The 19,461-nt window shown below is 41.2% G+C and overlaps 1 protein-coding gene across 1 annotated transcript; it reads right to left on the bottom strand.

Moving 5' to 3' along the window:
- Positions 1 to 1,404: 1,404 nt before the first annotated feature.
- Positions 1,405 to 14,600, bottom strand: LOC137024099 (uncharacterized). Its single transcript, XM_067391261.1, has 4 exons — positions 14,482 to 14,600; positions 13,903 to 14,045; positions 1,811 to 2,138; positions 1,405 to 1,725 (listed from the first exon to the last, which is right to left on the bottom strand). Exons 1-4 carry the CDS (start codon positions 14,560 to 14,562, stop codon positions 1,405 to 1,407), a joined length of 873 nt encoding a protein of 290 aa, XP_067247362.1. The 5' UTR covers positions 14,563 to 14,600.
- Positions 14,601 to 19,461: the final 4,861 nt, after the last annotated feature.

Here is a 19,461-nt window from a genome sequence, read left to right as displayed (position 1 = left end):
TGTTATCTTTGTTTAGACAATATTTAGCAAGTCTTGTTTATTGTATTTGAGGGGGGGTTTTTTGTTTGTTTTTTGGCCTGTTAGTACAGGCAAAATTACTATTAAAAGCTGCATGCAAAGTATGTTATGGTTTAAAACAAGAAAATCATCTCCTACATGATCACTACCACTACTAATAATAATTATCAATATTATCATTGCTACATTATTCAAATATTAATTAACTATAAGTGTTATATTATCAGGCCACAGATCATTTGGGGGGTGCAAATTGGGCTCAAAATCAGCCTTAAATTCTTCAAGTGTGTGGTCAGTTTTAGTTGGACCAGTGGATCGAGAGGACTCAGGCTCTCCACCACCCAAAAAAAGGTGAGCAACAGGCGTCTTCAACTCAGGGAAATCCCATCTATCTTCTCTTGCACACCCTGAAGCTCAGGTAAGCTGGAGAGGATGAAGGCAAAAGATTCCAGCCACTCAATGCTCCACATCACTGATGATGCTGTACAATTCAACAGCCGAGACAACTGCAGAGCATTAAACTTTGAAACATACCTGTACATATCTGAGACACAGCCAAGAGAATAGTGGAAAGACAGTCATATCCTATTACAGTTTCTCAATGTTCAATTGTCTGAACTGTTTGCTGAAACATCATGTCTGCAAAATGTAGTAACTCAGTAAAACATTAAATTCATGCTTCAAAACCTAGTTATTGTGTCAGTAAATTGGCCAATGCCACCAAAATATCAAGTGTTTTTGTCATTGTGTGAGCCATACTGGTTTTTGAAGAAATTGCCACCATGGAAATATGTTATTTACAAATTTAATGTTTTGTTGTTTTTACCTTTTTTAAAGCTTTTTGTTGACACCTACTGCTTTCAATACTATAGAAGAATGTCAGTTTTGTCTAGCTGAGTGCTTGTGTATCACACTGAGCTTTTTAGATACAGATTTCAACTGTAGGGCAAACATTTTCTGGGAAAAGTCAATACTGTATAAAAGGAAAATTAACATTTATATTTTATTAAAGGAAACACTGCTGTAGCTGCTGCCGTTTAGAGTTGTGACGTTCCTCCATGTTCAAACATGGTAGAGATTGTGCGAACTCAATATATACTGTATGCCTCCAAACTTGACTGGTTGATTGGTAAGACTGTGATTCCCATTTACTTTCACATTTTAAGTACAAGTTGTAGATTTCAAAACAATTTTAATTGTAGCAGATAAACATGTAGAAATAATATTGACGTTTCAGATACATAGTGCACTTAAAGCAAACAGTTTTCAACCATCCTGGTCTCCATCCCCACACCTTCCCTACAGTTTTAATGAAACAAAGCTTGTATCACATTTCCGTTTATAATTGTAGAAACACTTCATAACCACTAGCCAGCCATCAACCACTCAAGATGAGAAGAAGAAATCGTGCTCATTTTGCATCTGTGCATGGAATACAGCATTGGCCTTCCCAACTTTTTTAGGCGTGTTCAGATACTTGTTCAGCAGAGCTCTGTAGTGCTTCTCAGGGTGGCCGCCCATATTCTCCACCTTCCAAAAGTAGTACGCAGTAGTTGGAGGTGTGTTGAGGTTTTCAGCCAGCCACCCCCAGAGTCTTTCGCAGGGCAGAAGACCCACAGCAAAGTACACCGGATCATCTTTCATCAGGTTTCTGTAGAACGACAGATACTTCATCATAGCTGGAGTTGGCCGAATGGTTGGCTCATGCTGTGGATATGGGAGTATAAAGCATCTTCAATAAGCATTTGGAAATTTTAAAGTCTTAGTTTCTTTTGTTTTTTGTTTTTCTTACCGTAAAAAAGAACTGATTGAGAATTAAGTCTGAATATTTTTTATAACTTGAGTATCGGCCAATCATGAAATTCCTGAGGTCAACAGGCAGGATTACTTTAGTACTCATTTCCTTCAACATTTCCGTCACATTCAGTATGTAGTTTATGTCTTGCATGGTGAAGCTGACGTATCGCTCTGCCTGCAAACTGCCATTCTGCATTTCTTGTAGGAAGTCCACCTCGATTGTATCGGAGGCAATGCATTTGTTGTTCTCCCAGAGATATTCATAAACATCTGTCACAGATTTAGTTTCCAAACTGTCACTTGGGCTGGTACAGAGTGTGCACCTGTTACACACACAAACTGAATTCTTAGACAAGAGGGTTAATCGAGAGGTAATTGTTACTATATGAGACAGTTCAATACAACTTCTCATACTTTTCTGTTTAGTGAAAGGACTGGTAAAAATCAAGGAAGAGTCATATTAAGATACCATTTGTTATAGAAAAAAATTAAGTTTTTAGATTGGATTGTCCAAATTAAGGGTGTAATAACAAAATTGAGTAACAGTTGCTGTATTATAAAACAACTCACCTAGAACATAAGAAACTAAAACAAAGAAAAGCCACAGTCTTCATGTTACTTGGGTTCCCATTCAGTCGGTCACGTTCGACGTACGTCGGACAGACCGACGAATAGGAATCTCGCTAGAGAGGCCAATCTACTTCGAGTGTAACTAAACGAGCCAATGCACATTGGCATGCAATCATATGCATCAGCTGCTTGCCTCGCAGCGCGGGTATATAATGAGCAGCAGGTGCGTTGCATCTTCAGCTTTTCGCTTCGGAGCCAAACCTTCTCAACACTGAAGAAGATAGCTACTGAAACCACGAGTGTGAACGAGTCTGCTCTTCGAGACGTCTCTTGGTTGCGGTGCAGGCGGACAGCGCAGCAGCGGGGCCGATTTCTCCTTTGTTTTTCTTTGCCTTTTTTATTTGAGCAAAAGCTGTAATCAGCGTGAAGGCCGTTCTCACGGCTGGTGAAACGGTGCGCCTAGAGCGCTAAAAAGCTGTTATTACAGCTGGTAAGAGAGCGCCTTCAAGGAGAGTGCACACGACAGGCTGCACATTTCCCTGTCTGTGCTGCAGCGGCTTTTCCCCTGCGTGCTTCAGCACCTAAAAGAGTCAGTCCTTGAAAGAGCTTACACGAGTAGTTCGCGTCTTTTTAAAGATGTCGTTCTACTTGTGTGTTTCTGGATGCGGTCGTTACCTGGCGCCTCGGGATGGTCACCAGCGCTGTATCGCGTGCTTGGGCTTAAGGCACGCTGAGGCGGCGTTTGTGGACGAGTCATGTACCCATTGTGGGAAGATGACCGTCGCGGAGCTGCGGTCGAGACTCCACTTTCTGCAAAGGGGTGGAGTCCCGGTCCCGACGCCTCGTTCCAATCCTCCTCAGAGGGTTGCTTCGGGCGGCGGGGCTGGTGACTTGAGGATCACGGTGAGCGCGTTTCCTTCGGGGAACCAACCCCCTAGGAACCCTCACCCCTCTTGCGCTCCGCAGCCAGTAGAGCTGCCGGGGGAACGCGGTGGACCACCCCAGAGGTGTGTACCATCCGTATCCTTCGGAGCTCCCCAAGACGACCGGATGTCGATCGCTGCATCGGAGGGTGAGCCTGACGCTTCTGGGGATGACGATTCGGCGCAGCTGCCTCCCTCGGGAGTGACGACTGTGCCCGATTCAGACCCGGAAATGATGGCTATGCTTTCCCGGGCCGCCAACAGGGTCGGGCTCGTGTGGAACCCTCCACTGTGTCCCGAGCCCTCGAGGTTGGATGATTGGTATCTCGGGGGGGCAAGGGCTGGTTCTCAGCCCCCCACCCCAGTGCCTTTCTTCCCGGAGGTGCATGAAGAGCTCACTGGCACGTGGACGGCACCTTTTACTGCCCGAAGCCGTGTCGGTGGGTCCTCCTCCCTCACCACCCTTGATGGTGGAGCGGCTAAGGGTTATACGCGCATACCCCCTGTGGAACGGGCCGTTGCTATGCAACTGTGCCCTAACTCCACCTGGCGGGGGGAGCCGTCTCTCCCTTCCCGGGCCTGTAAGTACTCGTCGGATCTTACCGGCAAGGCTTATCAGGCCTGTGGGGAAGCCGCTTCCGCCTTACACGCTATGGCGTTGTTGCAGGTCCATCAGGCCAAGGCACTGAAGGACCTGCACGAGGGTGGTCACGATCCGCAAGTTCTACAAGAACTTCGTGCCGCGACGGACCTCGCGCTCCGAGCGACGAAGGTTACGGCGCGGTCAGTGGGTCGTGCGATGTCCACCATGGTGGTCCAGGAACGCCATCTCTGGCTGTGTCTTGCGGACATGAGGGATACCGACAAAGTCAGGTTTCTTAATTCCCCCGTGTCCCAGACCGGCCTCTTCGGCGACGCGGTCGAGAACTTTGCCCAACAGTTCTCGGCTGTACAAAAGCAGTCAGAGGCGATCAGTCACATCCTGCCGAGGCGGTCAGCTGCTGCACCTCCACCGCCGGTGGCACCTCAGACTGCCCGTCGCCGAGGGCGCCCCCCTGCAGCCGCCCCCGCTCCGACGCCCCAGCAGCAGCAATCTCCATCCAAGCGGCGTCGTGGAGCCGGTTGCGGGCGGGGTTCCCAGCCCGTCCAGCCACCCCCTAAGAAGAAGGGTGGCAAGGCCAAGTCCAAGCGGCCCTAGGACGGGCGACCCGGAGATGGACGGGACTGCTCTTCAGGAGGTGGTGACCGCACCGCTCCTTCCCCCGGAGGAGGGCCGGGTGGAGAATCTTTTGTTTCCCCTTTTTGTTCCGCCGCTGGCTCAACGGCCAGCGGTACCCAAATTTTCAATAAAAGAGCAGTTTCCTCTATCTCCGGGTCCGAAGAGGGCTCGGAGAGCAGTGGGAGGGCTAGAACCTCACCACTCTCATCCACCTCTTCTGTCGCCAGCGGACAGCAGCAAGCAGCAGGTAGGCAAAACCTCGACTGCTCCCTCTGTCCACCCGTGGAAGCAGGTAAGTGTTGCACAGCACACTGTGACCCCGCTTCGGGCCGCCTCACACAGAGAGCCTCCCGGGCCGCGTCCCTGCGTTCCACCTCGCTGCCCCGCGGCGGGTACGCCGGTGGTCCCCTTGGTGCCGCTTGCGCGGTCTCTGGGAGCCTGGCTAGCGCTCCCCAGTCCGTCTCGCTGGCTCCTTCGGACCATCAGGCTCGGCTATGCGATTCAGTTCGCCCGGCGCCCCCCCAAGTTCAGGGGCATCCTCTTCACTACAGTGAAAGATGCCGATGCCCCTGTTCTGCGTGCGGAGATCGCAGTCCTACTGGCGAAGGACGCGATAGAGCCGGTCCCTCCAGCCGATTTGAGGTCGGGGTTCTACAGCCCCTACTTCATTGTACCCAAGAAAAGCGGCGGGTTACGACCGATCTTGGACCTGCGAGTTTTGAATCGGAGCCTTCACAAGCTAACGTTCAAAATGCTCACGCAGAAACGCATTTTCGAGTGCATCCGTCCCCGAGATTGGTTTGCAGCGATCGACCTGAAGGACGCGTACTTCCATGTTTCGATTCTTCCGCGACACAGGCCATTCCTGAGATTCGCGTTCGAAGGTCGAGCATATCAGTACAGAGTCCTACCCTTCGGGCTGGCCCTGTCTCCCCGCGTCTTCACGAAAGTCGTGGAGGGAGCCCTTGTTCCCATGAGAGAACAGGGTGTTCGCATTCTCAACTATCTAGACGACTGGCTTATCCTAGCACAGTCTCGGGATCAGTTGTGCGAACACAGGGATTTGGTGCTCAGTCACCTCAGCCAGTTGGGGCTTCGGGTCAACTGGGAAAAGAGCAAACTCGCCCCAGTGCAGAGGATCTCTTTTCTCGGTATGGAGTTGGATTCGGTCGAACAGATAGCACGCCTCACAGAGGAACGTGCTCGGTCGGTGTTGAACTGCCTGAATACGTTCAATGGCAGGACAGCGGTCCCACTGAAGTTCTTTCAGAGGCTCCTGGGGCATATGGCGGCTGCAGCGGCTGTAACACCGCTCGGTCTGCTTCATATGAGACCGCTTCAGCACTGGCTTCACGGCCGAGTCCCGAGATGGGCGTGGCAACGCGGCACGTTCCGGGTGCCAATCACTCAGGAGTGCCGCCAAACCTTCAGTCCGTGGTCGGACCCTTTGTTTCTTCGGGCAGGAGAGCCCCTAGAACAAGTGTCCCGGCATGCTGTGGTTTTCACAGATGCTTCTGCCACCGGCTGGGGTGCCACGTACAACGGGCATGCAGTCTCAGGGGTTTGGACGGGACCCCATCTGCATTGGCACATCAATTGCCTCGAGTTGCTGGCAGTACGCCTTGCCCTGAGCCGCCTCAAAGGCCTGCTTCAGGGCAAGCATGTACTGGTCCGTACGGACAACACTGCGACCGTTGCGTACATCAACCGTCAAGGTGGTCTACGCTCCCGTCGCATGTCGCAACTCGCCCGCCATCTCCTCCTGTGGAGTCGGAAGCATCTGAGGTCGCTTCGCGCCATTCATGTCCCCGGTGTGCTCAACCGTGTGGCCGACGAGCTATCACGAGCTGCGCTGCCCGGAGAGTGGCGACTCCACCCCCAGGTGGTTCAGCTGATCTGGAGAGAGTTCGGAGAGGCTCAGGTAGACCTGTTTGCCTCACAAGAAACCTCCCACTGCCAGTTGTTTTACTCTCTGACCGAGGGAACACTCGGGACAGATGCACTGGCTCACAGCTGGCCCCGGGGCCTGCGCAAATATGCGTTTCCCCCAGTGAGCCTACTTGCACAGACCCTGTGCAAAGTAAGGGAGGACGAGGAGCAGGTCTTGTTAGTTGCGCCTTACTGGCCCAACCGGACCTGGTTCCCAGAACTCTCACTCCTCGCGACAGCCCCTCCCTGGCCCATCCCTCTGAGGAAGGACCTCCTCTCTCAGAGACGGGGCACTCTTTGGCACCCGCGTCCAGACCTCTGGAAACTCCATGTCTGGTCCCTGGACGGGACGCGGAGGTTCTAGGTGACTTACCCCCTGAGGTACTTAACACCATCACTTCGGCACGTGCACTGTCTACGAGACGTGCTTACGCCTCGAAGTGGAACCTGTTCGTCGAGTGGTGTTCTTCTCGTCGAGAAGACCCCCGAAGATGCTCGATCGGAGTCGTGCTTTCCTTCTTGCAGCAAGGGTTGGAGCGTAGGCTGTCCCCCTCCACCCTCAAAGTCCATACTGCTGCCATATCCGCTTACCACGACCACATAGATGGCAAATCTGTTGGTCAGCACGACCTGGTCATCAGGTTCCTTAGGGGGGCGAGACGGTTAAATCCTCCTCGTCCCCCCTCCATACCCTCTTGGGACCTTACTCTGGTGCTCAGAGCACTCCAGATTGCTCCCTTGGAGCCTTTGCTGTCAGCAGACTTAAAGATTCTCTCTATAAAGACTTTGCTGCTGCTTTGCTGCACAACAACAAAACAAAAAAACAACAATAAAACAGCAGTGATAGTAACAGCAATGAAAAAAAAAGCAGAAATGACAAATGGGTAATAGTAGAAGTATGTAAATAGTAATTGCATGTATAATAATAATGACAGTAATATTTTGTGATGACGGCAACAGTAATATCAGTAATAATAATAACAGTAATAATAACAATAATGATACTAAAGATGGTGATGATAAGTTGTGTTGACGGCAATAGTAATATCAGTAATAATAATAGATAACATTGATAATAATGACAATAATAACAGTAGTGGTACTAATACTAAGGATGGTGATGATAATATTTTGTGTTAATGGGAAAAGTGAAATCAATAATAATAACAACAACAACAACATTTGTATCAATAATAATAGCAACAGTAATAACAGTAATAATAAAAATAATAGTAATACTAAATGTGATGATGATAATATTTTGTAATGACAGCAATAGTAATATCAATAATAATATAATAACATTAATAATAATAAGTACAATAGTAATACAAACAACAGAAATGCTAAAGATGGTGATGATGATGATGATATTTTGCGATGATGGCAACAGTGATATCAATAATAATTACAGTAATAATAATAATAATAATAATAATAATAATGATAATGATAAAATTACAATAGTAATAGTAATAATGAAATAATGACACATACCACACCTCTCCTAGCTTCTGTGTCAGTGTGCATGTTTGTTTGTTTTTTGTTTTGTTTTGTTTTTTTTCTTACTCATTCACAGTACAGTTACTATTTGTATGTATGCCTAAGCTGAGGTGGTGCATTAAAAGAAGGGTGTGGTGCATTAAAATCAGCATTCGGTGCATTAAAATCATGTGTGATATATGTTAGGTGTTGATTTGATTTGGTTATATTTTTATATTTTAGATCATTTACATTATTATTATTATTACTCTATTTATTTATTTTTTTTAATTATTAAAGATATACATTATACCATTACCGTCCTTATATTAAGCAAAACATCATCACACCGCCATCATTCCATTACTGCTAAATGTTTCTATGATATTGATAATATTAATAACAATAATGTCAATAATAATTATAATAATGAAAATACAATATTACTAAAACCTTGTATAAATATGTATAATAATAAATGAATACATAATTAATCAGGATGAGTGTGTCAGATTTGTAATAATTGAAGGAGGTCTGATCTGGAGTGTTGTGGTTCCGATATACAGTTGTAATGAGATGAAAAATATTCTAGGGAGATGTAGTCTATGAGCAAATTTTTCCAATGCTTTATGTGAATAGTGTTTCGGGATTTTCCAGTTCAAGAGGATAGTTTTCTTGGCGATGGCTAAGGCTACAAGGAGCATCCTTTTGTTTGTTATTTCCTGATTGAGAGTTGATAGATCGCCCAGTAGACAGAGTAAGGGGGATAATGGGATGTGGCTGCCCAGGAGGCGGGACAGGGATTCAGTGACATCTTTCCAAAAGGGTTTAATGGGTGGGCAGTGCCATGTGGCGTGGATATATGTGTCCGGACAGTTTTGTGAGCAGTGTGAGCAAATTTCTGATGTGAATCCCATTTTAGCCAGCCTTTCCCCAGTGTAGTGTGTTCTATGAAGAGTCTTGTACTGTATGAGCTGAAGGTTGGCATTTTTAGTCATGGAATAAATATTTTTACAAATTTGAGTCCAGAAGTCGGTATCAGGAGCAATCAAAAGGTCTTCTTCCCATTTGATTGTTGGTAAAGTTATGGTTTTATTTGAATTAGTTATAATTTTGTATACTTTGGAAAGTAATTTTTTCGGGGAGGATATATTAACTAAATCTGCTAATGTGGTAGGAAGGTGAAGATTGATAGTTCTATTGTTGATTTTGGATAAAACAGCTGATTTGAGTTGCAGATAATTCAAGAATTGATTGCTCCCGATACCGTACTCCTGGACTAAGTAGGAAAATTAAACAAAGTTGTTAGACTGAAAATGTGATTTATATGTGTGATGCCCTTTTGTGCCCATTTATTGAAATTGAGTGTTTTTTTGTTGCTTGTGAAATCAGGGTTGTTCCAGAGTGGGGTGAGTTTAGATGGGGCCTGATTGGAGTTTGTGATTTGATGATATTTCCACCAGGGTGTCAGAGCAAAGGCTATTGTAAATGCTTTGAAAGATGGGTGGTGTTTAATGGACTGACTGAGAAAAGGGATGTCAGATATGTGCAAGTTTTCGCAGAGTGATTGTTCTATGTTTAGCCATATAATGTCTGATTGAGTAAGGTGAATCCATTTATATATGTATTGAAGTTGGTTTGCTAGTGAGTAATGGTAAAACTGCGGTGCTTCTAATCCTCCTAAAGATTTGGGTTTTTGTAAAGTGCTTAATTTTATCCGTGGTGGTTTATTTTTCCAGTAGAATCGGGTAATGATGGAGTCTAAAGATTTGAACCAATTGAGAGAGGGTTGGGTTGGGATCATTGAGAATAAATAGTTTATTTTTGGAAGTACTGTCATTTTGATTATAGCTACCCTGGATGGAAAGTGGTAAGTTGTGCCAGCGGTGAAGGTCGTCTTCTATTGTTTTCAGTAAAGGAGTGAAGTTGAGTCCAGTCAGCTCTGACAGCCTGGAGGAAACCCTAACACCTAAATAAGTGATGTGGCCTGTGCATAGAGGAATGGGTGATACCTGGGCTACCACATCCCATTTGGTTTGATGTAGTGGAAGAATTGAGGATTTATTCCAATGTATTGCATAATCTGATATTGTAGAGTATAAATCAATGGTTTTAGTTATTTCTTGCAGAGATGATTGAGGATTTTGCAAAAAGAGTAAAATGTCATCAGCATATAAACTGATGTTGTGTTTGGGGTGTGTGGATTCCTCTGATGAGCGGGTTCTGACGGATGGCTGCTGCTAAGGGTTCAATGAAGATGGTGAATAAAAAAGGAGAGAGTGGGCATCCTTGCCTAGTCCCCTTGTGCCATGTGAAGCTTTGTGATGTTAGTCCATTGGTTGTGACTGTGGCAGAAGGTGCTGTGTATACAATTTTAATCCAATTAATAGACGACTCACCAAAGCCAAATTTTTGTAATGTGGTGAATAAAAAGTTCCAATTGACTCTGTCAAATGCTTTTTCTGCATCTAAAGTGACTATAATGGTATTTTCCTGTTGTAGTGATGAATAATGGATTAAATCGTATGGTCTGCATGTGTTGTTGGATGCCTGCCTACCTTTAATAAAACCAGTCTGATCCGGGTGGATTATGAATGGGATAATTTTTTCAATTCTATGTGCAAGAACTTTACTGATTATTTTGATGTCTACGTTGATGAGAGATATAGGACGGTAGTTTGACGGAAGGGTTGGATCTTTATTAGGTTTAGGGATAAGTGAAATAGTGGCTGTGTTCATGTGCACTGGTAATCTTGAATTTTCTTTTATTTCTGTTTATTGCTTTGATGAATAATGGAGATAAAATGGACCAGGGCTGGGTTTCTCGATAACGTTGTCTCTTAGCGCGCTACGAAGACTCTAAAGGAAGACCTTAACTGGAGATATATCGTTTTTAGGCGTGTTCCCCGAACTATCCCTTATGAGGTTGTTTAAGGTATATCTTCATAAGTGCAACATTATCAGGTGTTGTCCATGGCGGCGGTGCTGAATTGGTTGATATCGATGGCTCAAGAATCAATAATTCACTCTATACAGGGGCTGCTTCACTGCATTATGTGAGAAATAAGTGTTCTTTATAAAAAGAAGCACTTCAGAAGTAGAAATTGCATTTATCAGGACTCATGGGATGTTATAAAAGTAATCCAAATTGCAAACTAAATCTATATTGTAATTTATCTATATTCTGGGGGCACGGAGCTCCCATCAGCGTGAGTTTAAGGGGACCGTTATTTTAGAACAAAGTTTTAATTCATTGGAGAAGCATCATGCAGCTGACAGACATGTAGGTATCGTGTTTATATCGTTTTTTAAATTATTATTATTTTTATTCAAAATATTCACAAACTTGTTAATTATATCATGAATTTTATAAAATATTCTGATTGTAAAATATGTGGAAGTTAATGTGTTTTGTTGCACGATGAGTTTCCATGGCAGTTAGAGCTGTCGGATTTACGTAATTTTCCCTGAAATACATAAAAGTATGTGGCCAGTGAACTGGGAGAAGAATAGAGTAAACTTTATTGTTTCATACACAATGTGTTTCTGATATAATTAAAACACTTCGTCAAATTATAATGGAAAGGGTTATTGTTACTGCTTCCGTAGACATAAGCATATGGAATTTAACAAACTATAAATGTCTTTTTTATGCAGTAGCCTACTTAATTCAAATGTGTACTTAAATGTCTAAAATAAAGCGCGATGAGGTTAAAAACACTGAATAGTTGTGATGTTACATGACAAGCGCGGAGCATGCGTCGGTCTCTGGATCAGCGCTAAAGCACATTTGAATTTAGCAGTGAATCTTTGCATTTTATTCTTTGCCATAATCGTAATCAAACACTGTCTATTACAGCTTCAGAATTATATTTGTATAGACAGTCAACAGTGATTATAGCTAAGAGTGGTCCAGACCAACCTTTTGAAAGTATGACTTACAGAAGGTACACTTAACTAAGAACGTTTCGGGAAACACGTATTAACGTTAAGGTACAGCTTAAGGTATAATTTAAGAACGACGTAGAGTTAAGAAGGTTTCGGGAAACCCAGCCCAGAAGTGTTTATAGAACTCAGCAGGGAAGCCATCAGGTCCTGGTGCATTATTGTTAGGTATTTGACTCAGGGCGATATGGAGTTCTTTTTCTATGATTGGTTTATCCAGTGCGCTGATTTGTTCGGTCTTAAGTTTTGGGAGTTGAATATTATTGAAAAATGAGATAATATCGTCTTGTCTTGTGTTATTATCAGATGAATAAAGTTTAGCATAGAAGTTTCAAAATATTGTATTTATTTCTTGTGGAGAGTTGGTAGGCTTCCCTGCTGAGTCCTTAATAGTTGCAATTGTTACTTTTTTTCTGTTTCTTTTAATCTGATTGGCCAAATATTTACTGGATTTGTTGCTATGATGGTAGGTTTCTTGACGGAGTCTATGAATTAGAAATGTAGTTTTTTTTAATTATGATTTCGTTTAGCAGGAATTTTTGTTTTCTCAATTCATTATATTTTACTTCTGTTGTGTTATTTGCATGTAATAATTCAAGTTCTTATATTTTATTTTCTAGTCTGATTTCTTCTTGTTTTTCTATTTTCTTTTTATGGACGGAGAATGAAATGATTTTACCTCATAATATTGCTTTGTCTGTTTCCCAAAGTAATGAAGCAGATAACTTTGGTAAATCATTTATTTCTAGGAAGGATGTCCACTCTCTTTTAAGATAACTGTCAAACTCTGGGTCTTTAAGGAGTGATATGTTAAAGCGCCATCTACTGATGTGTTTATGTAAATTAGCTGGATTCCATATGAATGTTACTGGGGCATGGTCACTGATGCTGATGATTTTGTGCTCAGAGATATTGGGTAAGATTGAATTGCTGGTTAGGAAAAAGTCTATGCAAGAGTAGCTGTGATGAACTGGTGAGTAAAATGTATATTCTCTGTCAGTTGGATATTGTAGCCTCCAACCATCGCCAAGGCCAAAATCTCTCATGGACTGTATTATTGTGTCAGTGGATTGCAAGTGTCTTTTGTTACTTGTGGATCTGTCAAGTGATGGGTCAATTACGGTGTTAAAATTGCCTCCTATTATTACAGGGCCATTGGAAAAATTTGAAATGGAAGAAAAAAAAGTGTGGAAAAAGGCAGGGTTATCTGAATTTGGACCATAAATGTTGGCAATTGTTACCGGGTTATTGTTAATTGTTATGTTTATGATAATAAAGCGTCCGTCTGGGTCTGAAATAGTTGTATTATGAACAAATTGAATTTTTTTGCTTATCAAGATACATACTCCTCTTTGTTTTGAATTATAAGTGGCTGAAAATGAGTGAGTGAATTGTGCTGATCTTAGGGTGTTTTGTTTTGAATCTGCAAGGTGTGTTTCTTGTAGTAAGCATATATCTGCCTGTAGATTATCCAAATAGGTGAGAACTTTATTATTTTTTTTGTCTGAGAGCCAACGCCACGGATGTTCCAGGTTATGAATTTGAGTTGCATGTTGAGCTAATATTTCTATACTGACATATATATGTAAATGAGTTGTGCCGAGCATAACAGAACAGTAGGACATAATAACACTAGACAAACATAAGCATTTACAGCAAAGCACATAATAAAACAAAAAACACAAAGATTGAAAAACAAAACATAGGTGACTGAGGTGCATACTTGTATAGTGCAGTGAGACATAGGTGCATAGCGATGACGGTGAAAATCAGGTTGTCCCTCATGCTGCATGCTTGTAAGTCCAAAATTGTTTCTTTCATTGTTTTATTTTCGGAGGTGATGGAAGCGAGCTGAGTGGTAACAGTAGACAGTTGCGTTGTGAGCGTGTCGATTTGTTGTTGGCTGTATTCCAGGCTGTGGCGGAGTTGTTGAAATTCTTTGTGCAGTACTTCTATTAATGCTACTCTGGCGTCCAGTCCGGATAGTTTATTGTCTATGGATGTAAGTATGTTGCTTACCTCGGGACAGCACGGGGGGTGCAGAAATGTGGGTGAGGAAGATGCGTTGGATGAAGCAGGTGAGCCCGATATGCATGGTTTTTTAGCTTTTCGAGAGCGTCCCATGATGCAGAGTCTATTGTAGCATTCGTCAATGTAGTCTTCTAAATGATCCAGGTCCGAATTGTAATCCAGTTTATTGTATTTGTGGGAGGTGAAGTGAACAAACAAATAAACAAACAAGGGGGGGAAAAAACACAAGAAAAGTTTGCTGAGATTTGGAAATTGCAAAGATTTGGCCTTTGATATCTCACATTAACGCTGCGGATTTAAATGTGACGCATTAATTGAAGTTATTTTTTACATTTTTGCTTTTAATGCAGTTAACGTTTCTGAATTTATTTGGCATTTTAACTTTTTGTGTAATTTTTGAGGACTAGTCAGCAAACTAAGTAACCATTAATTGAAAATGTGCCAACAAATGAATGTGACATTCTCTCTGAATACGGGTTTCTCTGCTCTGAAAGTGAAAGTATTCTTGGACCATCAAAACTGCTTGTGACATTTGATGTTAATTTCAGTACTTGGTTTTTATGTCACCTTGTCCACGTCTCCGAGTCCCTCAGTGTCCAGCAGCACCAGAGTGGTTCCTGCTTTAGTGGGGTGATCCACACACCACATCCAGATGCCCTTCGTCTTGGACTCAACAGTGCTGCCCAATGCAAACCCTGATAAAGCCACAAAAAAAACAATGACTTATATGCATGTAACTGCATGATGTTTTTCTTAAAGGTGCCCTAGAATTAAAAATTTAATTTATCTTGGCATAGTTAAATAACAAGAGTTCAGTACATGGAAATGATATACAGTGAGTCTCAAACTCCATTGTTTCCTCCGTCTTATATAAATATAAGATTTGTTTAAAAAAACCTCTAAAGAACAGGCGAATCTCAACGTAACACCGACTGTTACGTAACAGATCATTAATATGTATGACCCCAATATTTGCATATGCCAGCCCATGTTCAAGGCATTACACAAGCCAGTTTTAAAGGGGTCGCGCGCTAAATCAGTGCATATGTAATTATGGCTGATAATAAAAAAAAAAATCTATGGGGTATTTTGAGCTGAAACTTCACAGACACATTCAGGGGACACCTTAGACTTATATTACATCTTGTTAAAACTAGTTCTAGGGCACTTTTAAGGTTTTGGATGGTCTCAGCGCTGCATGTGCGGGTCTAACCTGCTTGTTTTCCTGCGAGGCGATTCATCAGGTAGGACTTCCCGGTGCGGTAGAGACCCACCACGGCCACCACCACCACTGGCTGCTGGATCTGCTGCAGGATCTGTAGAGCTGACTGCTGCACACACAGCTTCCCATCTGACCCCGTGTCAATCAAGCATACTGGTTTGTCCATGATCACTGGAGAATACAGCTGTCCAACAGATACACACATTTAAAATACTTTAATATTACAGTAATTCTATAGTACACAATAGAGTAATTTCCCAGATCAGCAGCTTTTCCATTTTCTGTTTGGGGAAGTTTGTGTAAAAATGTTTATCATGTCATTTTAACACACACACACACACACACACACACACACACACATGGACAGAGAAACAAACAAAAGCCACCGGATATACTGACTTATATGTATATATGAACATTCCAATATAAACCCACACCTTTCAACATACAGACATCCACACTCACATAATGCACACATACACATTACACAAGCTGAATAAGTCGCATAAAAAAATGTTGTGAGCTTTGTTTCTGCCCAGCTACCATATCAGCCTCAATTCAAACTCTTCTGGTCTATAACCTTACTGGGTTTAGTTGATGAACAAAGCAAGACATGGACCTAAAGTTTATTTAATACCCATGTAACCCATGGATGAAGGAATGTCACTTACCTTTTTGCTTTACTTAACTTCAGTAGCTCAATCTGAGTTGTATACATGTTGTAGTTTCCTTTCATTCCATTTTTATATCTTAGACACACCTTTAGTCCAGGCCATAAATGGTCTAGAGTAAGTTAAGGAATGTCCCTGGTCTCTCAGTAACTCTCTGGTTATTCTCTGTGGAAAACTTATATCCCATTTTATTGATTAAGCAAATAGCAATGTGCAGTTTCACTTTTGGTTTCACTTTCAAAATCAGAAACTGGAACATGTGTTATTAGTCTTCCTAGAATGTGTAACTTACTGGAAACACTATCACTACCCAACACTGACTTCGTCCTGTGTATCAGACTCCATGAAAAGAATATGGAAAATGTTTACCTGTGACTCAATCAGTAGTGCATGACATTAACAATGTAAGAGTTCAATGTCCAGGAATCTCCAAAATTTTCTAACGTAGAAAATAAATGTTTAATAAGTTTACTGTTCAATAAAATGAATGCATGAAAGCCCAATTGTTGAAAGATAAACAACACCACATAATCTACATACACATGGAAAGGGTTTAGATTCTGAAGTCTCTGAAATAGCAGACTGCTGAGATGGACTGAACTGCTGAGCTAAGAGATTGTTAAATCCATGGTCAATAAACCCTGCCTGTAGCAACTCAAGATGAGAGAACTTTTTAATGTTTAATGGTCAAAAGAATGTGAGAGGGTAAATGTCTCATGCTCTGTCAGATTTTTCCTCTAGAACAAGGTATAAATTAATTTTCTGTGCATTCAGCAGTATTGACATATTGGAAAAATAACATACTAATGTTCATAAAGATAAAGTGATTTTGGGGAGCAGCAACTGAGTGAGTGGATGTTAGCACAAATGGTAACTAATGTCACTTTGTAGAAGCAATATATAAACTTTTCGTTTTTCTTTAACTACTTATACTTAAGTTTCTTGTTTAGTTCAGTTTTGTTAGTGTGCGCTCCTACAGAGGGAAGTTTTGTTATAAAGGCTTGAAGAGGATTGATCGTGACAGTCATTGACCATGAGATGCATGTCAGGCAGTATCAGCACCACTGTAAAGTAGATCATCTTCAGAATATGTATTTTATTTTACTATCACAAAAAAATTCAGTTAATAACAGCCAGGGCCTGATTCCATGCATAACTTTATTACATTATAAACAGTATGTACAGCACCATATAACTTTGTGATTCATGTGACATTATTTTTTTTGTCATAATTGCTGAACTTTTGCAAAATTTACATTTTGCAAAACATCCACACAGAAACCCATAAAAATGTCCACTCCTCCTACTTGTATAATTATTATTATACCCCCTTTTCAACATACCAATGATCTGGGCCTCTGATTATTATAAGCATCATGTTGCCTTACTTTGGTCAGTCTGATCCAGTGTTTACAGAACATGAAGATCTAGGCCACATTCACTCATCTGCTGTCATTCACTGATGCAGGATCTGCAGCTGGCCAAGGCTTCACATGCTCACTTCAGTGAGGATCTGAGACATTCAAGCCTATAAATTTTTCACTGCTAAATCAAATCTAGCTTAAATCTAATACATATATTTATTAAAGCTAAAAAAAAAATGGTTAACACTTTACAATAACAGTACATGAAGAACCATGAACTAATACATAAATTAATAGTTACTTCAACATGAACTCATGATTAGTTAAGATATGAACTAATGAAGAGTGATCCTTAACTACGACAGGAGTCATAAGGATTCATGCATGAAAACAGCAGCCTTAACTACGCATTAATATATGTTTTATAATTAATGCATTAATTAACATTTAGGGGTAAACTAAATAAATCAGCCTCCATAAGAGTAAACAAAAAGTACTCTGAATTTGAATTAAACGTGATTTAATACTGTCATAATTTACACTGTAATATCATAATCTGCCATCTCCAGCTTTGTGACAAATAATTGCAATGGCACATGATTATTTAGCCATTAATTACATAGATCTGTCTAAACAAATGTGGAAAATAGACTAACTACCACTAATAAATTTAATTTGATCTAAACTGTTTTCTGATTTTTATAGTTCATTTATATTTAGTCATAGCTAAATAGTCATAGTTTATTCCCGGAACTAAAGTATGTAGGGTTTGTTTCTGGCGGGACACTCATTAGTGGCGCACGCTAGGTGTTCTCTTGGCGCGTTTGTTGTGTTGCTGGCATTTTAAACTAATAAATGTTGACTGCTTCGGTAAGCCGAATTAATAATTAAAGACATATTTACATGTATGTTTTATTGGGGTTTTCAGGAGGTTATGTGCAGTTATTAACTGTATTTTTTGTCATTTAAATGTATATGCTTTGATTAGCATTAGCTTGTGGACGCGCGCGATTTTACATGTGAATGTGCCTTATGTGTGTCTTTACAGGTATGTTTATGGCTTGCTTTCAAGTCCATATATGTTTAATTATATAAATAAAAATAAAATACAAATACATTTTGTTTTTTTGCACCGGGTTGTAAAGGAATAAGGATGGCACTCTATAGTGTTTATTCATATATTAGTTAATGATGTGTGATATGTGCATCATGTCATGACTTTACTTGAGGGGGCACAATCATAATTAACTCATTATTAACTAAGCATATACTAACATCAACTAATGGTTTGTTAATGTATACTTATGTCATGACTTTACTTGAGGGGCACAATCATAATTAATTCCCTGTTAACAACTTACCAAATTCAGCTCATGATTATCATTAACTTACTATCAAATACACTTGTACTAACACAACTATATAAGTACTCAGCCCAGTTAAGTGATGTTGTGTGACTTTTCAAAAAGTCAGAGAATGGAGGTACAGTATATGATCACGGCCTGCGTCTGGATGGAGAGTGATCTTCTGAATCTGATCCCAGCAAACGCTCCCTGACCTTAGTTCATGTTTCCTGTTTGGTTATTTTTTTTGGGAACCGATTCCTCAGGAACTGATGTAAGTCACAGTAGTTTAGTTTGATAGGAAAGAATATCACAAAACATATTAAGACCTTTTAAGATAAATAGTGTATTTAGTATTTTATATGTTTGATAGGGAGGGTCAGTGAAAATAATGACAAACTAATCCTGTGCCTTTCAGTGATGTTTATAATGAAGCTGCTGATGTCAGTAGTTTAAATTCTGACAAGAATAAATTGTTAAAATTTATTTCAAAGTCCAAATATGTATTATTCCTTCTTATAGAGACTGTTTGATTTAGTTTACCCCTAAATGTTAATTAATGCATTAATTATCAAACATGTATTAACGCATAGTTAAGGCTGCTGTTTTCATGCATGAATCCCTATGACTCCTGTCGTAGTTAAGGATCACTCTTCATTAGTTCATATCTTAACTAATCATGAGTTCATGTTGAAGTAACTATTAACTCAGGTATTAGTTCATGGTTATTCATGTACTGTTATTGTAAAGTGTTACCAAAAAATGTAATCATGGAGACAGTTGTTGCAATGTTACATCAGATATGTTTCTGTAAGATTCTAAATTCCAAAATCAGCCCATGTAATTTAAATAAATGGGTGATCAAACATTACCATATTGAATTGACAAAATGCAGATCTTGAAACAACTGTGATATAACAAAAAAAGTTTGTAGCTCTGATTTCAAA

Source organism: Chanodichthys erythropterus, chromosome 8 (assembly GCF_024489055.1).
Source record: "Chanodichthys erythropterus isolate Z2021 chromosome 8, ASM2448905v1, whole genome shotgun sequence".
In the NCBI taxonomy this organism is placed as follows: domain Eukaryota; kingdom Metazoa; phylum Chordata; class Actinopteri; order Cypriniformes; family Xenocyprididae; genus Chanodichthys; species Chanodichthys erythropterus.
This window is presented reverse-complemented; position numbering and strand designations above follow the sequence as displayed.